General features: G+C 39.3%; 1 protein-coding gene across 1 annotated transcript in view; it reads left to right on the top strand.

Moving 5' to 3' along the window:
- The window catches only part of TGFBI (transforming growth factor beta induced), a 61,949-nt gene that overhangs the window by 36,204 nt on the left and 5,367 nt on the right, over nucleotides 1-20,378 (top strand). Inside the window, exons 8-14 of the mRNA XM_036751571.1 lie at nucleotides 2,029-2,241; nucleotides 2,457-2,594; nucleotides 3,514-3,659; nucleotides 6,411-6,547; nucleotides 7,600-7,730; nucleotides 12,293-12,417; nucleotides 13,748-13,850. Of these exons, the coding sequence (XP_036607466.1) occupies nucleotides 2,029-2,241; nucleotides 2,457-2,594; nucleotides 3,514-3,659; nucleotides 6,411-6,547; nucleotides 7,600-7,730; nucleotides 12,293-12,417; nucleotides 13,748-13,850 (993 nt within the window). The remainder of the gene's footprint in view (nucleotides 1-2,028; nucleotides 2,242-2,456; nucleotides 2,595-3,513; nucleotides 3,660-6,410; nucleotides 6,548-7,599; nucleotides 7,731-12,292; nucleotides 12,418-13,747; nucleotides 13,851-20,378) is intronic.

The raw sequence follows: 20,378 nt of genomic DNA on the forward strand, positions 1-20,378 counted from the left end.
AACCAGGAGAACCTGGGAGCAGACTTGCTACTAATAAGCCACCTGGGAGCCATACAATCACAGACGATTAGAGCTAGAAGGTACCTTAAAAATCTTCTTGTGCTCTCCCCTCATGTTACAGAGGAGGAGACTGAGGTCCAGACAGGGCATGCCATTCACCCTTGGTCAGACAAAATAGTAAATGATAGAATGTTTTCTAATTTCAAGTTCAATGCTCTTTCCAGCATACCTTAGTGCTTTCAGCCCTATTCAGCTTTGGATGTGGTTGAGTCCTTGTCCCTCTGGCAATTGAGTCAGCCTTAAAGCATTCAGACTTGCCCTGGAGAAAGGCCAAAGCAGCACTGTGATAAGCATTAGATTTAGAGTCTGGGAGTCTGGACAACCAAAACCCATCCTATAATAGGGCTGGGCTCCACTATTTGCTAGCAAATGCTATATTCAGCAAGCATTTACATGCCCTTTGGTCCCTGGAAATGAAACATCGAACAGTAGAAAAACTCTTCCCTGTTCTTTTGGAGGCACAAACAGCTCTTTTAAGAACCAAATGACTCCACAGTGCATTACAACTTCCCCCTACTGATGATTATCATGTTTCTATTCCTGTATTCTGTAGTAAGAGGAAATTTGCAACTCCACAGGAACCCAAAGTTATGCTTTACATTTAAGAGGAGGCAGAACCAGTCAGGAATCAATCAAGAAACCCAACAAAGCATTTATTAAGCCCTTATTATGTGCCAGGCACTGGGGATACAAAGAAGAAAGCTCAGTGTGACTATTCATACTGCAAATGTTAGACTGGATCTGATTCCATAGCTTCACCATTACTGGATTCTCATAATGGAGCACATTGTGTGTGTGGTAGTGGTGGGGGGGCAGTATTAGTACCTCATAAAGTACTAAGTCAAACCAACATCAACACCAACACCTGTGATTACCCCTTTATATGTATCAGTAAGGCAATAAACACATCAATGTAGTTCTGTATAGCAAAGTATGAGAGACTCTCCATAAAGAAGGTAGAAGAAGTATAACATTTATTCAGACACCAGAGAACCATATCCCATAACCAAATGTTCAGCTCCCACAGCCAGTCAGCCCACTTTATCATAACAGCAAGGAACCCAAAACACAATATCACAACATGGAGCCTCACCATCCCAAAAGCCTCTCTGACCCACTGCTGGGGTCTTCCCAAAAACAAACTCACAGTACGGCTAAATCAGCCTGTTCAGCTCTAACTATCATGATGGCAGCCATTAGCAGCCATTGGCATCCATAACTACTGCTCTCTCTCTCTCTCTCTCTCTCTCTCTCTCTCTCTCTCTCTCTCTCTCTCTCTCTCTCCCCCTCTCCCCATTTCATGTGACATAACTTCCTTTTCCTCTTAGGAAGCTTCTCCCACCACATGTGACTTAGGCTTCCTATGACATAAGCAGGTCACATGGCCTATTAATGGGTGGGAAGGATCTTCAAATCTAAGTTGCTACTACAATATACCACAAAGATAACATAAGGGAAGGAGACCTGGGACCAGACACCTCAGATTCTCTCATACCTTCTAACCTCTCTATTCATTTCTCTAACACTCTCATTCTTTTGATTCTTATCAAATGCTATGTCGTTTTACCTCCAAGCATGGTCTCCTCCCAAAACCAAATTATCCATACACTAATCCTTCTCTTCTTTCCTGGTAGCGTAATTATTCACTGGTTCTAGGTTGGAAGTCATTTCACTCCCATTGATTTCAGTTTCCTCATCTCCAAAATGAGAGGATTGAGAAAAATTCTTTCTTCAGGGTCTAAATCATGTGAACTTTTGAGCCATAATCAGCTATGCCCCCTCATTAGCCACTCCCATTATGGATACAGCAGTGCCCAATGCAGATGGCACTATCCCTCAGCACCAGGGATGACAATTGCCTAGGCTCATTCTCCATCTTCCCAGGTTTTTACCACATTGCTCTCCCAATAATATAGATTTGTGATGATTTCAGTTCTTGCTTTGAGCTATGTCCTGCTTATTCCTCAGACCTGTTAAACAACCACATCCTGAAATCGGCCATGTGTGCTGAAGCGATCATTGCAGGACTGTCCATGGAGACTCTAGGGGGCAACACCCTGGAGGTGGGCTGTAATGGCGATGTCCTCACTATTGATGGGAAGGCCATAATTTCAAACAAGGACAACTTGGCGACCAATGGAGTGATCCATTATGTGGATGAGCTACTGATACCAGACTCAGGTAAAGCTTGGCAATATCCATATACTCTAGAGCTATTTTTTCCAAGACATCGTTATGCTAATTCTCTGGCCCTTCTCTGCACTGATGGTGTTTATAGGAGATGGTTACTTCCCAATATGACATTCTTGTTGGTGTGTGTCATGCCTTAAAGTGGATGAACAACAAATAAAAACAGCATTTAAAATTTTCAAACCAACTTTTGCTTTCTCTTCTAGCTAAGACTCTGTTTGAATTGGCTGCTGAGTCTGATGTTTCAACGTCTATTGACCTCTATAAACAAGCTGGCCTTGGTTCTCATCTCTCTGGAACAGAACGCTTGACCCTTCTTGCCCCTCTGAATTCTGTATTCAAAGGTAAAGTTAACACAAAAAGAGGCATGACAGCTTACCTGGGAGTAAAGACCCTCTCTCTACTACTATACCCCCACCCCTAATTCTCCATTTGAAATAATGAGCACAATACCCATGGAATTTGAGTCTCACTAAATAGGTCGCATTTTAATACCACAGAAAGGGGGAACACAAATTCAGGGTGAACTTGAGATTTTCTTATGTTTTAACTGGCAAAAAATGTATGAGGAGGAAAAGGTGACAGGATCGTTTCCTTAAAAAATAGAGTGTATGTCTTCTAGGCAAAGATTATTTTCTTGTCTTTTTATTTATGAGAACATTTGACAAATGTGACACTGAGTAATAGATGCAATTTATGGTATAATGGATAAAAGACTAACCTTGGAGTCAGGAAGAGGTAGGTTCAAATCCTGCCTCTAACATATACTGGTATATCTGACTCCATACAAGTTTTTTAATCTCTCAGTACTCCAGACAACACTCCAAGAATATGCTATAGATTGTTTCTGATCTACAATGGAGGAGGAAATTTCCATACTGGGCATTTCCAAAACCAAAGACATCACAGGTCTGGACCACAAACACCCCAAAATGTAAAGTTAATCATTTTCATGCCTTATGTGAACCGTGCCATTGGGGGAAGGAGCCAGAAAATTTTCAACCTTTGAGTGCTTTGCAAACCTCCTATTCAAAACTTAACACTCCAACACCAGCCATTCTCTGGATATCTTCCAAGATAGATTCCAGAGCTTAGTGAAAGTTTGAACTTCAGGGTCTGACTCTCCTGCACTCAAGAGGAAGACAGTGTCTATAGAATTTTTAAATTTCATTGAGTTTCAGGTGCTTTTACTATATTCACTTTCCAAATCTTTTTTGTTAATTGTAGAAAAATACCTCACTGAACTTTAATATTCTCTTACAGATGGTGTCCCTTATGTAGATGCCAATATGAAGAATTTGCTTCTGAATCATATTGTTAAAGACCAGCTGTCCTCCAAGTATCTGTACCATGGACAGACCCTGGACACTCTGGGTGGCAAGAAACTGAGAGTTTTTGTTTATCGTAATGTAAGTTCTGATCTTATATCACTTGGTAATTGTGCTCCCTCTTTGGATGAGTTCCATAGGTTGTCAGATTATCATCACCTCTCTGGTTATTTGCAGTATGAGGGGAATCGTAGAGGGATCTTATACTAAAAATCTTTCTGAGAGCCAAGAGGAAAAGTTCCTGAGGGTAATGCCAGAAGAAAATCTTATGTTGGGAATATAAGATTATTTCTAGAGCTCTTTGAAGGTAAATTAGACACACTATCTACCTCAGAGAATTAAGGGATGGGCTGCTATCAGGCAAAGGAATAGAGCAGATATCCATCCACTGTCAATGAATATTATATTTACACTTCTTTTCTCAAAACTATGTTTCATTTATTTAGTCATCCTTATTTGTCACTTATTTAATAGAATACTCCAAAGATCTATCTTTGGCCCTTACCTGATCAACATTGTTATCAGTGACTAGGATGAAGACATGGGCAATGTATTTTATTAAAGTTTTGGATGACAGGAAGCTAAAAAAATAACTAACATAGCAAATGGCAAAATTGAGATCATAAAGGATCTTGACAAAGTGCAATAATGAGCCAAATGTAAGATTAGAATTAAATAGAGATAAATGTAAAGTCCTACACTTAGGCTCAAACAATCAACCATATAAGGTGAGAGATGTGGCTAGTCAAAAGTATAGAAAAGACTTTCTTAGAGAATTGCTTAAGAAACTGAGAAGTTACTTGCCTGTGGTCACACAAACAGTATAAGACAGAAGCAAGATTTAAACACAGGTTTTCCTGACTCCAAGTCTGGCTCTCTATCAACTACAATACACCACCTTATAATATAATCTTACATTGAAATAATTGAAGAACAAGGGAGGTTATAGCCCTGTTGTATTCTATCCTCATCAGATCTCATAATCATATCATAGGAAGGGGCCTGACAAGCTAGAGTATGTCCAGAAGAACTGGAAATTATGCCATATGGTGATCACTTGAAGGAACTGGAGATGTTCAACCTGGAGAAGTTAGCACCAGGGTGGGAAGTGAGGGGAATTGTGGCATTAGGGAACATAACTCTCTTTTGTGAGTTAGATTAGATGATTAATGAGGTCCCTTCCATCTCTCAAATTCTTTGATTCTGTAATTCTGTGAAGTATGGAAAGGGCTATCATGTGGAAGAATCATTGATCCCAGAGGAAAAATGAATAACAGTGGTGAAAGAGGCATACATTGGTTTCTACTCCATAGAAGGAAAGTTTCCTAACACTTAGATGTGTGCAGCTGAAAAATGGGCTTCTAAGGAAGGCAATGATTTCCCATACCTAATGGACTCTAAGTAGAGATTAGGTGAAAATTTGTTGAAGATGTTATAGAAGAGGTTCCTGTTCAGGTACAGGTTGGACAAAGTGACCTCTGAGGTTCCATCTAACTTCAAGATTCTGTTATCCTACATATCCTATATCTATTACCCCACATATCCTATTACCCTATATATCCTATTACCCTATATATCCTATTACCCTGTATATCCCATTACCCTATATAATAAAGGGCAATTTTGAGAAACCAAGCATATTATTCCAGAATTCAAAAGACAGAAGACAAACACAAATACTTTACCTCGATAAATATAATTTTTACTCAATAAATATAATTTTCATGCGCTAACTATTTCTAAGGAATATGAACGGAGTCAAAAAGGCACTTGAAGCCTGCCTCAGAAACTTCCTATTTGTATTCTGGGCAGTCTCTCTGTGCCTCAGTATATAATGGGGACAATCAAAGTACCTACGTCACAGGGCTGTTGTGAGGATCGAATTAGTTACCATATCTATAAAAAGCATTTTACAAACCTTGAAGCACCATATAAATGTAGCTGTTATTAAAAATGGTCACAATAGATTGAGAACAAAAATGCCCAAGGTGAGTTCAATCTATTGATTTGATGGTTAATGGACATTAGATACTCGTCCTGGTATATCTTTTTTAAAATGGTACTTATTTTACACCTTTCAAAAATCTTTTTTCATAGCTTCTTTGAATTAACAGTGATTTAACAAATACTTCTATCAAACATTGTACCAAGGGCATAAGGAGTTTACCATCTAATGATCACAATGTGGCATGTACAAAATTAAATGTTAGAACTTTAGTAGAACATTAGAAGGGCGAAAGGGAGATCCAGACAAAGTTCTATGAGAAATTTTCAAAAGGAAATTTCACTGCCAATGGAGAAAGGTGAGGAAGAAGAATCAAGGAAAGCTTCATGAAAAAGTTGGAACCTGAGATGACCTTGAAAGGAAAAGAATTTCAATAGACATATATAAAGAAGTGTGTATTCCAGTTACAAAGATCAACCTACAGAAGATTTCAATAATTAGGATGAAATCAAGAAGTAGGTAATAGTCCAATTTGTGGAATGTATAAAAAGGAGGAATGTGAAATAAAAATAAAACCAGGTGGGTCCCAGATTATGGCAGGCCTCGAATGTCAGGCTAAGAAGTTTATATCATATGCTATAGGGAATGCATTAAGGATATCTGAACAGGAAATTTAGATACTCATTTATATTGTTTCCACTTACATAGAAAATGTGTCATATTCTCTTAGCCTTGATGAGCCTTTCTAACATTTCACTTGAGATTTAGGAAATGAGTTTGTTCCCCCTGATCAAGTCTGAATCTGTTGTCATGGATGAGAGTCAGGGATGCCAAGAAGAATGCTATAAATAGCCTTGCCTCTCTTCCCTCCATCATTACTTCCACAGAGCTTGTGTATTGAGAACAGCTGCATTGCAGCCCATGACAAGAGGGGGAGATTTGGTACTCTGTTTACTGTGGACCGGATGTTGACACCACCAATAGGGACCATCATGGATGTTCTTAAAGTTGACAACCGTTTCAGGTAATAACCATGTTCCTTACTTCTCCATCCCAGAGATGTCCTTTGCAATTAACATTACAATGACAATTGTCTGCAATTTTCATGGGCTTAATTTCCTTTCTCCTTCTCTTCTTCCTTTCCTCCTTCCCTCCCTCCATCTTAAGTGTTTATGTAAACTATAGCCTTTGGTGAACTTTGCTAACAGGAATGTGGAAAAGATGGATGGCATACCTAAAACAAGATATAAATGCCTAAAACATGTCGTTTTAAAGTGATCCCTGAATCAATAGGAAAATAACTTTATTTGCAATGATAAAATGCAAAGAAAAATTCTACTCTCTACTGTTTTAAGTATCTAGTAAAGTAAAGATGTCTATTTTTTCAATTTTTCTCGCTTCTTTCCCTCTTCTCCCTCTTTACCTACATGATCTAATGCAGGTAAAGTTCCTTGCCATTGCCTTCTTTGAAGGCTTCATCACTCTCATCCAATCGTTCTTCCAGCATTTTTTTGTGTCTAATTTGCTTGTGACTTCATCATTTGGCACATTTATTTCCCCTCCCTTGTGTTCCTCATGACTAAGCACAGCTGCCAGCAAGATTAAGTCGAACCTAATAAAATTCTGAGCACAATAGAAACCATGCACATGCTAAATGCTCTGATTCCTGAGCTGCTTCCTTAGTGTGTGGCTTATTTGCACCTCTTCCTTTTCCGCCTTCTCACTGTCATCCTCTGAGGGTCCAGTTGTTTGACTGACTCGTGGCATTGGCAGCAGGGCCCTACACTGGAGAGAGAAGACGCCAAGGAGAGAGAGAGAGAGAGAGAGAGAGAGAGAGAGAGAGAGAGAGAGAGAGCCAGGAGAGAGGAGTCCAAATTCAAACCAGACTGTGCTGTTCTTTTTGACAAAAATCTTAGCAGAGAGAGCTTAATGTTAGGGGTTTAAACTGATAATTGTGAATTTCATTCATCCACATTCCACCTCTTCTCCCCCATTCTCTGTGGAAAATTGAGAACTAACCAGCCCCGCAAAAAAACAAAAACCTCTCCAATAGCTGTCATCTCTGTCTTTCCCCAGCATGTTAGTGGCTGCCATTCAAACTGCAGGTCTGACAGAAACCCTCAACAGAGAAGGGACCTATACCATCTTTGCTCCAACAAACGAAGCCTTCCAGGCCCTGCCACCAGGGGAGCTGAATAAACTCATGGGTAAGTGCTTCACATTGCCACACATCCAGGAAAGAGAACTGAGGAGCTGTTTTCTCTCAGGGATTTGCTTAATAAATGTTTGTTCCCTTCCCCAACTGTGGTTCTCATGAGAAAAAACATGGGAAGACCTCCAAAACCAGAGGTTTTCATCAAATTATGTCTGTTTAGCAGTTAGGTTAAGTGAGGTCTTGTTTAGAAGGTGAACAGAAAAGCCACCTTCTGATCATTACTTATATTCTGTTCCTTCTTTGTTGTTTTGGTTTGGTTTGAGTTTTCTCTGATGAACTTTTGATATCATCCATATGGAAAACTCTCAGTGTGGAAACTTCCTCCACAATACAGACCAGCAACTCCTCAGTGGTAACAGTATAATCTTAGAGAGATGCCTGGGAGCACTAAGTATCTTCTTCAGGCTTAGCTTTGGTCATGAAGATAGTATGTGCCAAAGGTGCTATCTGAACCCAGCAAGGTTAGGCCACTATCCACTGGACCATGTTGCCTCTCTCCCTCTTTCTTTTATTTAGGGGGGCGGGGTGGAGAGAGTGGACAGAGTTTGGTCTAGTTTGGAGATTTCACAGGTGGTAGGGAGCTTTTTTGCTAACTGGGACACTGAGAAGCTCAGTGATTTTTTCAGGGTCCCACCGCCAGTAGATGTCGGGCAAAATTTAAACTTCTCTCTACCTGACTTTGAGGCCTACTGTATCCACTACACCACACTTCCTTGTCCTACTTCATAGTTATTACCTAGTATCTATAGATTTAGAATCAAAGACCTGTCAGGAAAGCCCCTGTCTGCTCTAACCTACCCTCTTCTTCCAGGCAGACTTACCTCAACTCATCCCAGGTTAGTAAGTCTTTCTCTCCTTTTTAATAGCATGAACAGTTAGGAATTACACCATCCATCCAAACTCTGGAACTCACACTCCATTATCATTCATTTGTCCATTTTATGAAAGGAAAGCAGAAAGTTTAGTTTGTAGTCCCTTAAAGGGCTGAGCTTGAACTTCCTCCAACTTCATTTCCTCCCTCTCCAAACCAACAGGCAACCAACAACTGTCTTCATAGATCAGTTAACCATTGTCCAATAAGCCCCCTTATTTCACGTTCCTAAAGAGGATGCCTTTGCCTTCCTTCTAAACATCAACTCTTTTCATTTTGTCTCTCTAAAAAGAAATGTTTCTTAATATAGATAGGGATTGTTGGACCTCCATTCATGACAGCATAATCAGGGAAGAGGAAAAGAAGATGGTTCTTCACTTTTTTGTGTTATAAAAGCTATGTAATCTATTTCCCTACCCATACACAAAGCTAAACCTAAATCAGCTATGATACACCAATATCTTCAGGCAAAAAGCTAGCTTATTTTTATAATGGTCTATACCATTCTAGTGTCTATGTGGAGGTTCATCAGATCATAGGTTTAGAAGAGGGGACCTCAGAGATCAACTAGCCCAACTCCCTCATTCTACAGATGAGGAAATTAAGCTATAGAAAGGGCTTCCCTAAGAATTCCCTAAATCTTCCTATGATCACACTTCCCTAAGATCACACAAGTAGGAAGTACAAGAGCTGGGATTTGAACCCAGAAGGTAACACTGTCAGAGGTGCAAAGGAAAGAGCAATATCAGAGAACCCACATTAAAAGCCCACTTGCTATCTGTGTAATTTTGTACAAACTGTTTAACTTTCATGGGACTGTTTCCTTATCTATGAAAGACTTGGACTAAAGAGTCAGTGAGGTCTTTCCTGGCTCTGAATCTATGAACCTATGATTATAAGTAGATATTAACTATATTTAAAACATTTGAACCAAACACCACCCCTGCCAATCCAATGACTCCAAATCCCATGATCTTGGTACTTTCTGTCACTGCTCCCAATGCCATTCCTCAGTGTAAGGTCAGAACACATACACAAACACTCAATATTAAGCTCTGTCCAGTTCTGATGAGACTTTAGATTCCTCAATTCTTCTTGTCTCTGTCTTTGGCCATCCACAATCTGTTCTTTCTGTGGGGGAATCCAGAACTATTCATTTGTGTATGTAGGATATTGAGCCTTGGTGCTTAAAGGTTCTATTGCTTAATAGTAATACAGATTTTCCAGAGACTGAGTGGACTCTCTGCAAATGCTGGGAAAAAAATCTACCAACTCCTCAGATGAAAGGTATTATAAAAGTACAAATGAGCTTTAAATGACCATCGGAGAAATCCAACCATTTGGCTGATAATATATCAAACTCAATTGAGATTAGGAGGCAGCTAGTGACTAAAAAAAAAGATTCCCATGCTTGATTTGGGAAGCATCTGTGCAGCCTTATTGATACAAGCAATGGGGTGTTTTATCTAGTCCATCAAAATACCGATGTGGTTCAGAAAGAATGCTGCACTGTGGTGATGAGGAGACACTATAGGGGGTAATACCCAGCTCACCACCAATCCCACCATATCCACAGTCTTCCCAGATAACAGTTGTTTATTCTTCTGAGTTCACCCATCAGGAAACCAGAATCTTGGAGAGAAAATGCATTTGAGTGTAGAAAGTATAAATATATCACTACTGTGTATACCCAGTGGTAGCCACTCTTCTGATGAAGCATCCCAGATGTGGAAGCTGGAAAAGTCCCTGACTTTTGAAGCAAATATTTAGTTTCCGGAAACATGAGTCATGCTTGTGACTTAACTCATTCCCAGCTCCAGAAGCTCAGTGAGCTTTGGGATTGAGTAGGTTAGGGCAAGGCTTAGACCCAACCTGTAGCCCATTTTCAAATATTTCACACACATTGGTCCCCTTGCTTTGACCTGCCATCAGACAAATGCATCCCATTACTCATTTCAAGGCACTATAGTTTTGTTAGAAAAACAACGGGGGCATCTAAGTGGGGCAGTGAGTAGAGCACTGGCCCTGGAGTCAGGAGTACCTGAGTTCACATCTGGCCTCAAACACTTGACACACTTACTGGCTGTGTGACCTTGGGCAAGTCACTTAACTTCAAATGCCCTGCTTTCCCTCCTTAAAAAAAATTTTAAGAAAAAGAAAAGTATGAGATGGTAAATCTTAAGATCAAGAACTAAGCCATATACTACTTTGGTGTATCCACGAGGCTAGATACTAGGGCTGGATAAATGCTTGTGTACAGAATGATTGACTACCTATCTCACAGAGTTGCTATTAGGATCAAGTAAGGTTATGTAAATGAAGCATTTTGTAATTATAAAGCACGGTATAAATGTCTCCTATTGCTGCCTTCGAGGCAAGATAGTGTAGTGGAGAGAGTGGTAGATATGGAGTCAGAAAGACCCAAGTTCAGAGAATTGAGTTATTAGCTATCTGATCACGTGCAAGACATCTAATCCCTTTGTGCCTTCTCTATAAAATTGGAGTAGCAATACTGAGAGTACCTACCTTACAAAATGGTTGTTTGTGAGGTGTAAATGAGTTAACAGAAAAAGATTTTCAAACTTTATGGCACTAAGCCAGTATCAGTAATTATTATAATAAACAACAAATATCCCATTTTCCAAATGTAAAACTGAGATATGGAGGTAAAACAAGTGCCCTAACCCTATATCATAACTCATTTGTAATCTTAGAAATAGCATGAAGGCTTGTAATGGAGATAGGTACAGGGCAGGTGGTTCTTGCCAAGCAGGATTTACTTGGAAGATTAGTTTCTTCATCAATCCTTTCTAGGCTAATTGGTAAGACTGGTGAAGTTCATTCGCCCCATCCAGTCTGGGAAATCAGTTGATTCCTCCTTTGCTCATTAGTCTCCCTTGATTTTTTAGACATGGAAATAGTTAAATAGAAGAGACAGCATGAACCAATGTACAGAAGACCTAGGGCAGTTAGATGGCACAGAGGATAGAGTACCGAGTCTGAAGTGAGAAAGACACATCTTCCTGGGTTCAAATCTAGCTTCAAACACTAGCTATGTGACCCTTGGTAAATCAGACTAGGCAAGACCCTTTTTGCCTCAGTTTCCTCATCTGTAAAATGAGCTGGAAAAGGAAATGGCAAAGCACTCCAGTATCTTTGCCAAGAAAACCCAATAGTAGGACATGACCGAAACAAATGAACAACAACAGAAGACAGCTTGGAGGGAAAGACAATTGGATTTAAAATCTTTCCTTTGAGACTTACTAGTTGTATTACTTCAGGTAACTTTTTAGTACTATCTATTAAATTAGTTATAGGCTACAATCTATATCTGTGTCAGATGGGTGGAAGGTGGAACTCCTCAAACTAAAATTTTATGTAGTTCCAATAAATAGTTAATATTATCCCTTTTTAGATAGCTGGTTATTGTCTTTTTGGTATTTATTGAGTACCTGTTTTTTTTCAGTGACATTTGTCATAGATTGTAAGTCCCCCAAAGGATAGGTGCCATGGCATTGAATTTGTTCTATATGTCATTATGTGTGGTTAATAGCTTTCTAAACACTTTTTGACAGTTATCACAATAACGTGTCCATCCATTCATCAGTCCTTCTGATTGGTGTCTTTTGTCTTCCTAACAAACCCTGGAATTAAATTCCTGTCCAAATGATTTTCCCCCTTAGGAAATGCTAAAGAACTGGCCAACATTCTAAAATACCACATCGGGGATGAGATCTTGGTCAGTGGAGCCATTGGGGCCCTGGTGAGGTTAAAGTCTCTACAAGGTGATAAACTGGAAGTCAGCTCGGTAAGTGTTCCTTTATTGTTTATTCATCTTTTTATACACGCTCAGGCTAAATTAGATCCTACCTGGGCACCACATCACTTTTGAACCCCAGATAGCAAGAAGGCACATTCATGAAAGTGACGATGTATGTAGAAAATAAAGATCTACAATAGAAATAGCCTGTCATTATGAACAAAGGCAAAATATACAGATCAAATGAGACAATATATGTGAGATATTTTGGCAACCTCAAAGCATTATGTAGATGCTAGTTACTACAGACTAATGCTAATATTGAGTATTGCCTGACAGTCTAAGTGCCAGGAGTACAAAGAAAAAGCAAAAACAATCTCTACCCACAAGAAATTTGTGTTCTAAAAAGGAAGACCTACAAAGGAAGCACAAGGTAATCTTTAGTAGCTGGGAGGTGGGAGCAAAGCTGGAGAGGCCTCAAGCAGAAGGTGGTGCGGAGCTGAGTGCTGAAGGAAGCCAGGGTTTCTAAGTGGTAGAGGTGAGGAGGAAAAGCATCCCAGGCATGTAGCTCCATGATGTTGTGTAAGTCTGCTCAGACTATGCCCCGATTCTGGAAGGGAGGGAGAAGAAGGGACAATAAAACTGGTTTTAGATTCCTATTCACTGTCTCATTAGTCTTCCGTAACTTCTGAGTCTATTGATTCCTGGTTGTTTTACAGCTTGTAAATTAAAAAGACGCTCCATCTGTCTCCACATCCATGATGCCTGGGCCATTTCTTTGTTCTGTAGGGCCCTTCAAAGTATTAGGAAGGGAAACTCAATGGGATACAATTACATTTAACCTCTTGGGAACCTGCCTTTCCAGCCTTATATGTTACTGTCTTTTACATACTTGATGGTACAGCTAGACAGACCCTCATGTTGTCCTTCACATACATCCTCCATCTCCTGCCTTCATGTTTTTGCATCGCCTATCCATCATGCCTGGGATGCACTCCTTTTTCACCTCGCTCTCTTAGAATCCTCCCCTTCTTTCAAAGCTCAACTCAAAATCCTGACCCCCTGAACTGTTAGTGGCATCTCCATGAATGTTGCCTTGTATTTATTTTCTACATACTTTTATTTGTATTTGTATCCCCAGTGTCTAGCACAGTCACTGGCACATAACAGTCATTTAATGAATGATTTTTGGTTGATTGTTGAATGTTCAAGGTACAAAAAAGGACAAGCGGTAAAGATTTTTGAATTCCCTGTGGATTCTAATTATCTATTCCAATAGAATAAATAGCATTCACTATTTATATTGATTCGTGTTATGTTCATGAAGAATCGCTTTTATTTCTGTATCAAATGATTTTTTAAAACATTTTTCCCCTAGAAAAATACTGTTATAAATGTCAACAAAGAGCCTGTTGCAGAAAGTGACATCATGGCCACTAATGGGGTGGTCTATGCTATCAACAATGTTTTGCAACCTCCAGGTAAGGACAAAAGGTCGCAGGCCTGTCTTGGATACCTTGTGTTTATTCCTCAGAGATTTTCCTGAACTGAGCTGGGGGGAGAGAGGGAGAGCACAGCACAGGCAGAGGGGCTGGAATTATAGATCTGTGTAAAGGAAAGCACACTGGATTTCAAGTCAGAATAGCTGAGCCTTAGTCCTCATCTGATCCAGCTGGTTCACTGTGTATTCTTAGGCATTTTTCTTAACCTCTGAATTTTTTCTGTCTCTAAAATAAGAATGAGAATAGTAGCCCTATTTATAAGAAATCATCCTGTAAATTTTGAGGATGTTAAAGATGTGATAGTGCTATGAGTTCTTTTAAAAAATAAATATTTTATTAAAAACTTAATATTGAACATTAGTATAGCCAACCAAACTTGTTCAGCAACTATTTACATATAAATTAATTTTAACACATAAAATATCCCAATTTTTCAGTGACTCCTTCTAATTGTCCATCAAGATTCTTGGTCCATTCATTCTCATTAATTTTTCCTCTTATATGATCGCAGTGGATACCCTGTTTTCCTGCTTCTCCATTCACTTCCTTAGCAATTCATCTTAGCTCTTAAAGAGTTAAGAACCCCCTATAAATTCCAGAGAGCACTATTGCTTTTTGTTCATAGGGACCCAGTAAGTAGACCCAGTTGCTCCTTCCTTCTGTCTTATCCACTCTCAGTGAACACAATAAAAGGGCAGCAGACAAAGGGCTGTCTTTGGGCATGCCTATTAAAGAGTCTTAGCTCCTTTGGTGCTTCTAAACCAGTTTCACTGTGATGTATAGACTTTACATTGCCTGTGAAATTACAGTATAAACTCAGGCAGCCACCTCAAATGGAGGCTGGGGGTGGGGAGGAGTTAGGAACAAATAGCTTTTTTAGGTATAGATAAACCCCTCTTTAATTTGGATGTAGAGGGAAGCTTAATGGGAGCTGCTGGGAAGTATGAATTATATTTTTTTTCTTAAAGAATCATAGTTTTATGCCTTTGAAGTACTCCTTTCTCCTGAGGAAGAGAGGCTGCTGAACATCATATAACTTTTTTGATGATTCAGATTCATTATAAATACTAGTCCTTATCCTATGGTGTAATACATAGTACAGGCCAGGATTTGCTTTTTAGTTCTTTCTCTTCTCTTACTGGCAGCAATTCCTTCTCCTGCTATCAGGACAGCTCCTTCTCTGATTCCCCTCCTAATGTGCTGAAATCTGAGAAACCCAATCGCCAAACTTGATAGAATGGTGCGTTGAGTAAAAGTAAATAGGCTCTGAGTGTGTCAAGGTCTCTTCTGGGGGTAAGGCACATAACTTAAGTGCTGGAGTTTTGCCAGAACTTTTCTAGGTATGTAGAGGCCCTTTGTCCACTTTAGTAATGAAAGCTGTTACAGATGGTTGAGATTATTTGAAGTCTGCTCTTCAGCTAAGTGGTATTTTGGTTGATACTAGTTTCTATGACAGTATATGTACAGGGTAGTCAAATATAGGTCCTCTAACTCTTTGTGAATAGACTATTTCTATACAAGCACCGTTAATTCATTCTGTCAATAAACATTTATTAAACACTACGTACAAAGCGCTGCGCTAGACACTGGAGTTACAACAGTTTCTATCATCAAGGATCTCATTTCTCCTGAACACTTGCATCATGTAGATAATTTGAGGAGGAGGGAAACATGAACTATTTAGAGGAAATGGGAAAAACTTTGTAAGGCAGCACCTGAATTGAGCATTGAAGGAAACAAGGTAAACATGAAGAAAGTCCATTCTGAGCATGGAAAACAGCCTGGCTAGGTAGCCATGAAGAGAGAGTACCTCCTGGATATGTATAACACAGACACAAGCAATGGAATTTTAACTTATGAAGAATAAATACCTAGTTGGTTAGCTTGACTAGAATGTCGAATGCATAAAAACGAGTAGTGTGGAATGTTTGCAAGGGTAGATTGGAGTCAGATTAGGGAGGGCTTTAAGGAGTATGAAGCTTATCTTGGAGGTAATAGTGACACATTTAGGGTTTTTGAGCAGGGAAGTGATACAGTCAGAGCTGTGCCTTAAGAAGATTATTTTGGTAATTGTGTAGAAGGGAAGAAAGAAACAACAAGCAGGGAAACCAATTAACAGGCCATTGTAATATCTCATGCAGGAGGTAATAAGGGCTCGTCTCAGAGTAATAGCAATATAAATGGAGAGGTGGGGAAAGATGGGCTAGGTTTGTGGGGACTGAGTTCTTAAGACTTGGTGACTGGTTGGATAGGAGAGATAGTGGAGAGGGAAGAGTCATGGATGATTGTGGTTGCAAATTTGAGTAGCTAGGAGAATGGTGGTACCCTTAATGAGAGGGTGAAATTTGGAAGTGGGTGGGTTTAGAGAAGAAGATAGTTCCATTTTAAATACATTGAGTTTGAAGTGCTAATAAGCTATCCAGGAGAAATGTCCAGCAGGAGGTTGATGATGTATGACTGAAATTCAGAAGGGAGATTAGAGCTAGATAAATTTTGGAGTCATATTCATTAAGATGATCATTGAACTTATGGGAGCTAATGAGGAATTAAGTATGGAGAAAAGAGAAGCTGGCCCAGGGCAGAGCCTCAGAAGACGCTTTTGTTTAGGGTATAGGAGATGGTTGATGATTCAGCAAAACAGGTTGAGGATGTGGTTAAACAAGCAGCACAAAAACCATAGAAGAGCAATGTTATAAAAGCCAAGGAAGGATAGAGTTTCCAGGAAGAGGGAGTGGTCAACCATGTCAGCAGCTGCAGAGAGATCAAGCAGGATGAATTCTAAGGCAAGGTCATGGCATTTAGCAGTTAAAACTTCATTGGTAACCTTGCGGATGGGTTTGCATTGTAAACCTTGCAGTATCAGTCAAATGGTGAGGTTGGAAGCCAGAGGTTATAAGTGGTTGGGAAGAATGTAAAGAGGTCAGGAAACAGAAACTGCAAGTATAGACAAATTTTGCTAGGAGTTTGTGAAAAAGAGAAGAGATTTGGGATGATCGTTTAAGTGGAGATGGAAAAGTAAAGTTTTGAAGAATGGGGGATATCTGCTCATAGTTCTAGATATCAGGAAAGAAACTAGTAGATAATTTGAGACTGAAAATGAGGGACAGAGTGATAAAAAGAGAGAGAGAGAGAGAGAGAAAGATTAAGGAATAGGAGGGAAGAATTGGTCTACAAAGAGAAGGGCCCCCCTTCATTATTGTCACCAACAATCATGTATTAAGTACTCCTATGCTAGGCACAGTGCTAAATACTGAGGATACAGAGAAGGCAAAAAGCAAAGTCCATACCTTCAAGGAGGTCACATTCTAATGGGGGAGAAAATGTGTAAACAACCATGGACATAAAGGATATATCCAGTATGAAGGAAGGTAATCTCAGGGGGAAGGTAGTGGAAAGGGAGGAGGGAGACTGAGAAAGTCCCCTTATAAAAGATGTGATTGGGGCTGAGTCTTGACAGAAGCCAGGGAGGCGAAGAGGTGGGTGTGAGGAAGGAGGGCATTCCAGGAATCAGCAAAAAGGCACTGAGTTAGGAGATGGAGTGTTGCGTGGGAGTTGTATCAAGAAGGCCATAGTTGTGGGATCATAAAATCAGTGGAAGGGAGTAAAGAGTAAGAAGACTAGAAAGGTCAGAATGGGCAGGGTTGTGAAGGTTTTTAAAAGCCAAACAAAGGATTTTATATGAGTGTAGAAGTACTAGGAAGCCAACAAAGTTTACTGATAGAAAGGTGATACAGTGAGACCTATGCTTAAGGAAGATCATTTTGGCAAGTGAGTTAAGGATGCACTGGAAAGGAGAATGACTTGAGGCAGAGAGACAAACCAGTAGGTTTTTGAAATAGTCCAGTTGTGAGGTGATAAGGACCCATATCAGGGTTGTGGCAGTGTGAGTGAAGAGAAGGAGGTATATGTCAGAGATATCAGCAAGACAGAAAAAAAGACTTGGCAACAGATTGGATACATGGGTTGAGTGTGTGTGTGGAGTCAAGGAAGCACTGAGTTTGTGAGCTTGGGTAACCAGGAAGATGGTAGAACCCCCAGTAGTAATAGAGGAAAAAGGAAAGGTTGGAGGAAAAGATATGTTTTGGACATGACGACTTTGAGATATCTATGGTACATCCAGTTCTAGATGTCTAATAGGTAGTTTATGATTCTAGACTGGAGGTCTGACAGAGGTAAAAGCTAGATAAATAGGTATGATAATCATCTGAATAGATTTAACAATCGACTCCATGAGAGCTAATGAAATTACCAAATGGTACAGTATAGAGAGATAAGAGAAGAGGGCCCAGAACAGAACCCATAGTAGTAGTATAAAGAGAAAAGAAAATGGATTCCCATTTTAGAGTCAGTGATTTCCCCAGGGTCACACAGCTAGTAAGTATCTGAGGATGGATTCCAACTTAAAACTTTCTTGACTCCAGGTCCAGTGCTCTGTCCACTGTGCCACCTAGCTGCCTAAAGTAGGAGGAGAACTAGGAGAAAATAGTGTCACAAAATCCTAGAGATGAGAAAGTATGGAGTTAAGACCCAGTTGAAATTAGATAGCACATGTTGCTTCTGGTAGGTCAAGGTGTCATGGTTGTATGACTCCCTCAAGTGTCTTTCAATGTCCCATGAAAAGTTACTGCTATAAGTAGGTGAATACAAAACAGGATTGGAATTTAGTTGAGTACAAGTAGAGATAGGACAAAAAAAGAAAAGGATTCAAGGACAATACATAGTGAGTGGAACTGGTTAAATAGACAATATTGTGAAAGGAGAAAAGTAAAGCTAGAATAGGGCTGGAGAACTGGGAAAAAACAGGGATCAAGTAACTAGAGACTGAGGAGAGGACAAAGAACAGGTTCAAGAGGAAAGAGAATATAAAAAGTAAGAAGTCAGTGATGCCAGTAGTGCCAGATCTCAAACTATACCAATAAAGCAGTAATTATAAACATGATTTGTTACTGATTAAGAAACAGAGTTCTATCAGAAGAACAGATTGGGTACACAACACATAGAAGCAAATAGCCCAGTGTTTGATAAATACAAAGACTCCAGCTATTACTAGGGTAAGAATTCACTATTCAACAAAAACTGCTGGGGAAACTGGAAAGCAGTCTGGCAGAAACTAGGTAGAGATCAACATAACACACCATATACCAACATGATCTACAAATAGATACATAACATACATCAAGTGGGAGATCATAAAAAATTCATAGTAGCAAGGAAGAAATTACTTTTAAGATCTATAGATGAAAAATTCATGACCAAACACGAGCTAGAGAGTATTGCAGAAGATAAAAATGGTCATTTTCATTACATAAAATTTGAGTTTTGCACACACATGTAAAAACAAAAAACAAACTAATACAACTAAAACTAGAAGGGAAGCAAGTAACTGGGGGAAAATCTTTGCAACAAGTTTTTCTAATAAGGATCTCATTCTGAAAATATATAAGGAAGCAATTCAAATTTATAAGAATAAGATCCATTCCCCAACTAATACAAATAGCCTTACTTGTGTTTCTAAGAAAGAAATCCCAAGGTTTCAATGGCTGGCCATGCAATAATGCTGCAAATTACTATTAGAGAAATGCCAGTTAAAGCAATGCTTTTGTTGAAAATAAGTCAGCTCCTTTGAATTTCACCTGATTCCTATCATTGTGGCAAAGTTGACAAAAAAAGAAAATGACAAGTTTTGGAGGCATTGCAGGAAAACAGATACATTAATGCACTGTTGGTGTGACTGCGAATTGGTCCAGTTATTCGGGAAAGTAATTTGGAGCTATGCCCAAAATGTTTACATACCTTTTGGTGTCATTATTAGGCCTACACTCCAAAGAGAACAAAGGAAGAAAAAAAGGACCCATATGTGCAAAAATATTCATAGCAGCTCTTTTATAATGACAAAGTACTGGAAACTAAGAGAGTGCCCATCATGTAGGGAATGGCTTAACAAATTATGGCTTATGAATATAATGGACTATTATGCTGTAATGAGTGAAGAGATGGTTTCAGAGAAACCTGGGAAGACCTGTAGAGTGTAGAGTGAAGTGAGCAGAACCAAGAGCATAATATATAAAATAAGAAGTTTTTAAAGACAAACAACTTACTCAGATCTACACAATGCCCAGTCAAAATTCCAGAGAATTGATGATGAAACATGCTACCCACTTCCTGTCTGAGATGAGTTGGACTCAGAATGCAGAATGAACTATACATTGTTTGGATATGGCCAGTACAAAAATTTGTTTTGCTTAATTTTGCATATTTGTTATAAGAAATTTTTCCCACTATGGGAGTAGGGTAAAATGGGGTAGAGAAATAAAATAGATTTTTGTTAATTGGGAAAAATATATATTTTAAAGTTCCTAGATATGAGGGTAGGGATTGAAATAGATACTGACATGCTTAAGAAAGAAGAGAGAATGTCCTGGAAGATCAGATAGCTTCAACAGATTTTGATTGGGATAATAAAAATAGAACTTCGAAAAAGAAAAAGTCACTGAGTAATGGTAGAGT

This window comes from Trichosurus vulpecula, chromosome 3 (genome assembly GCF_011100635.1).
Source record: "Trichosurus vulpecula isolate mTriVul1 chromosome 3, mTriVul1.pri, whole genome shotgun sequence".
NCBI classification, from domain to species: domain Eukaryota; kingdom Metazoa; phylum Chordata; class Mammalia; order Diprotodontia; family Phalangeridae; genus Trichosurus; species Trichosurus vulpecula.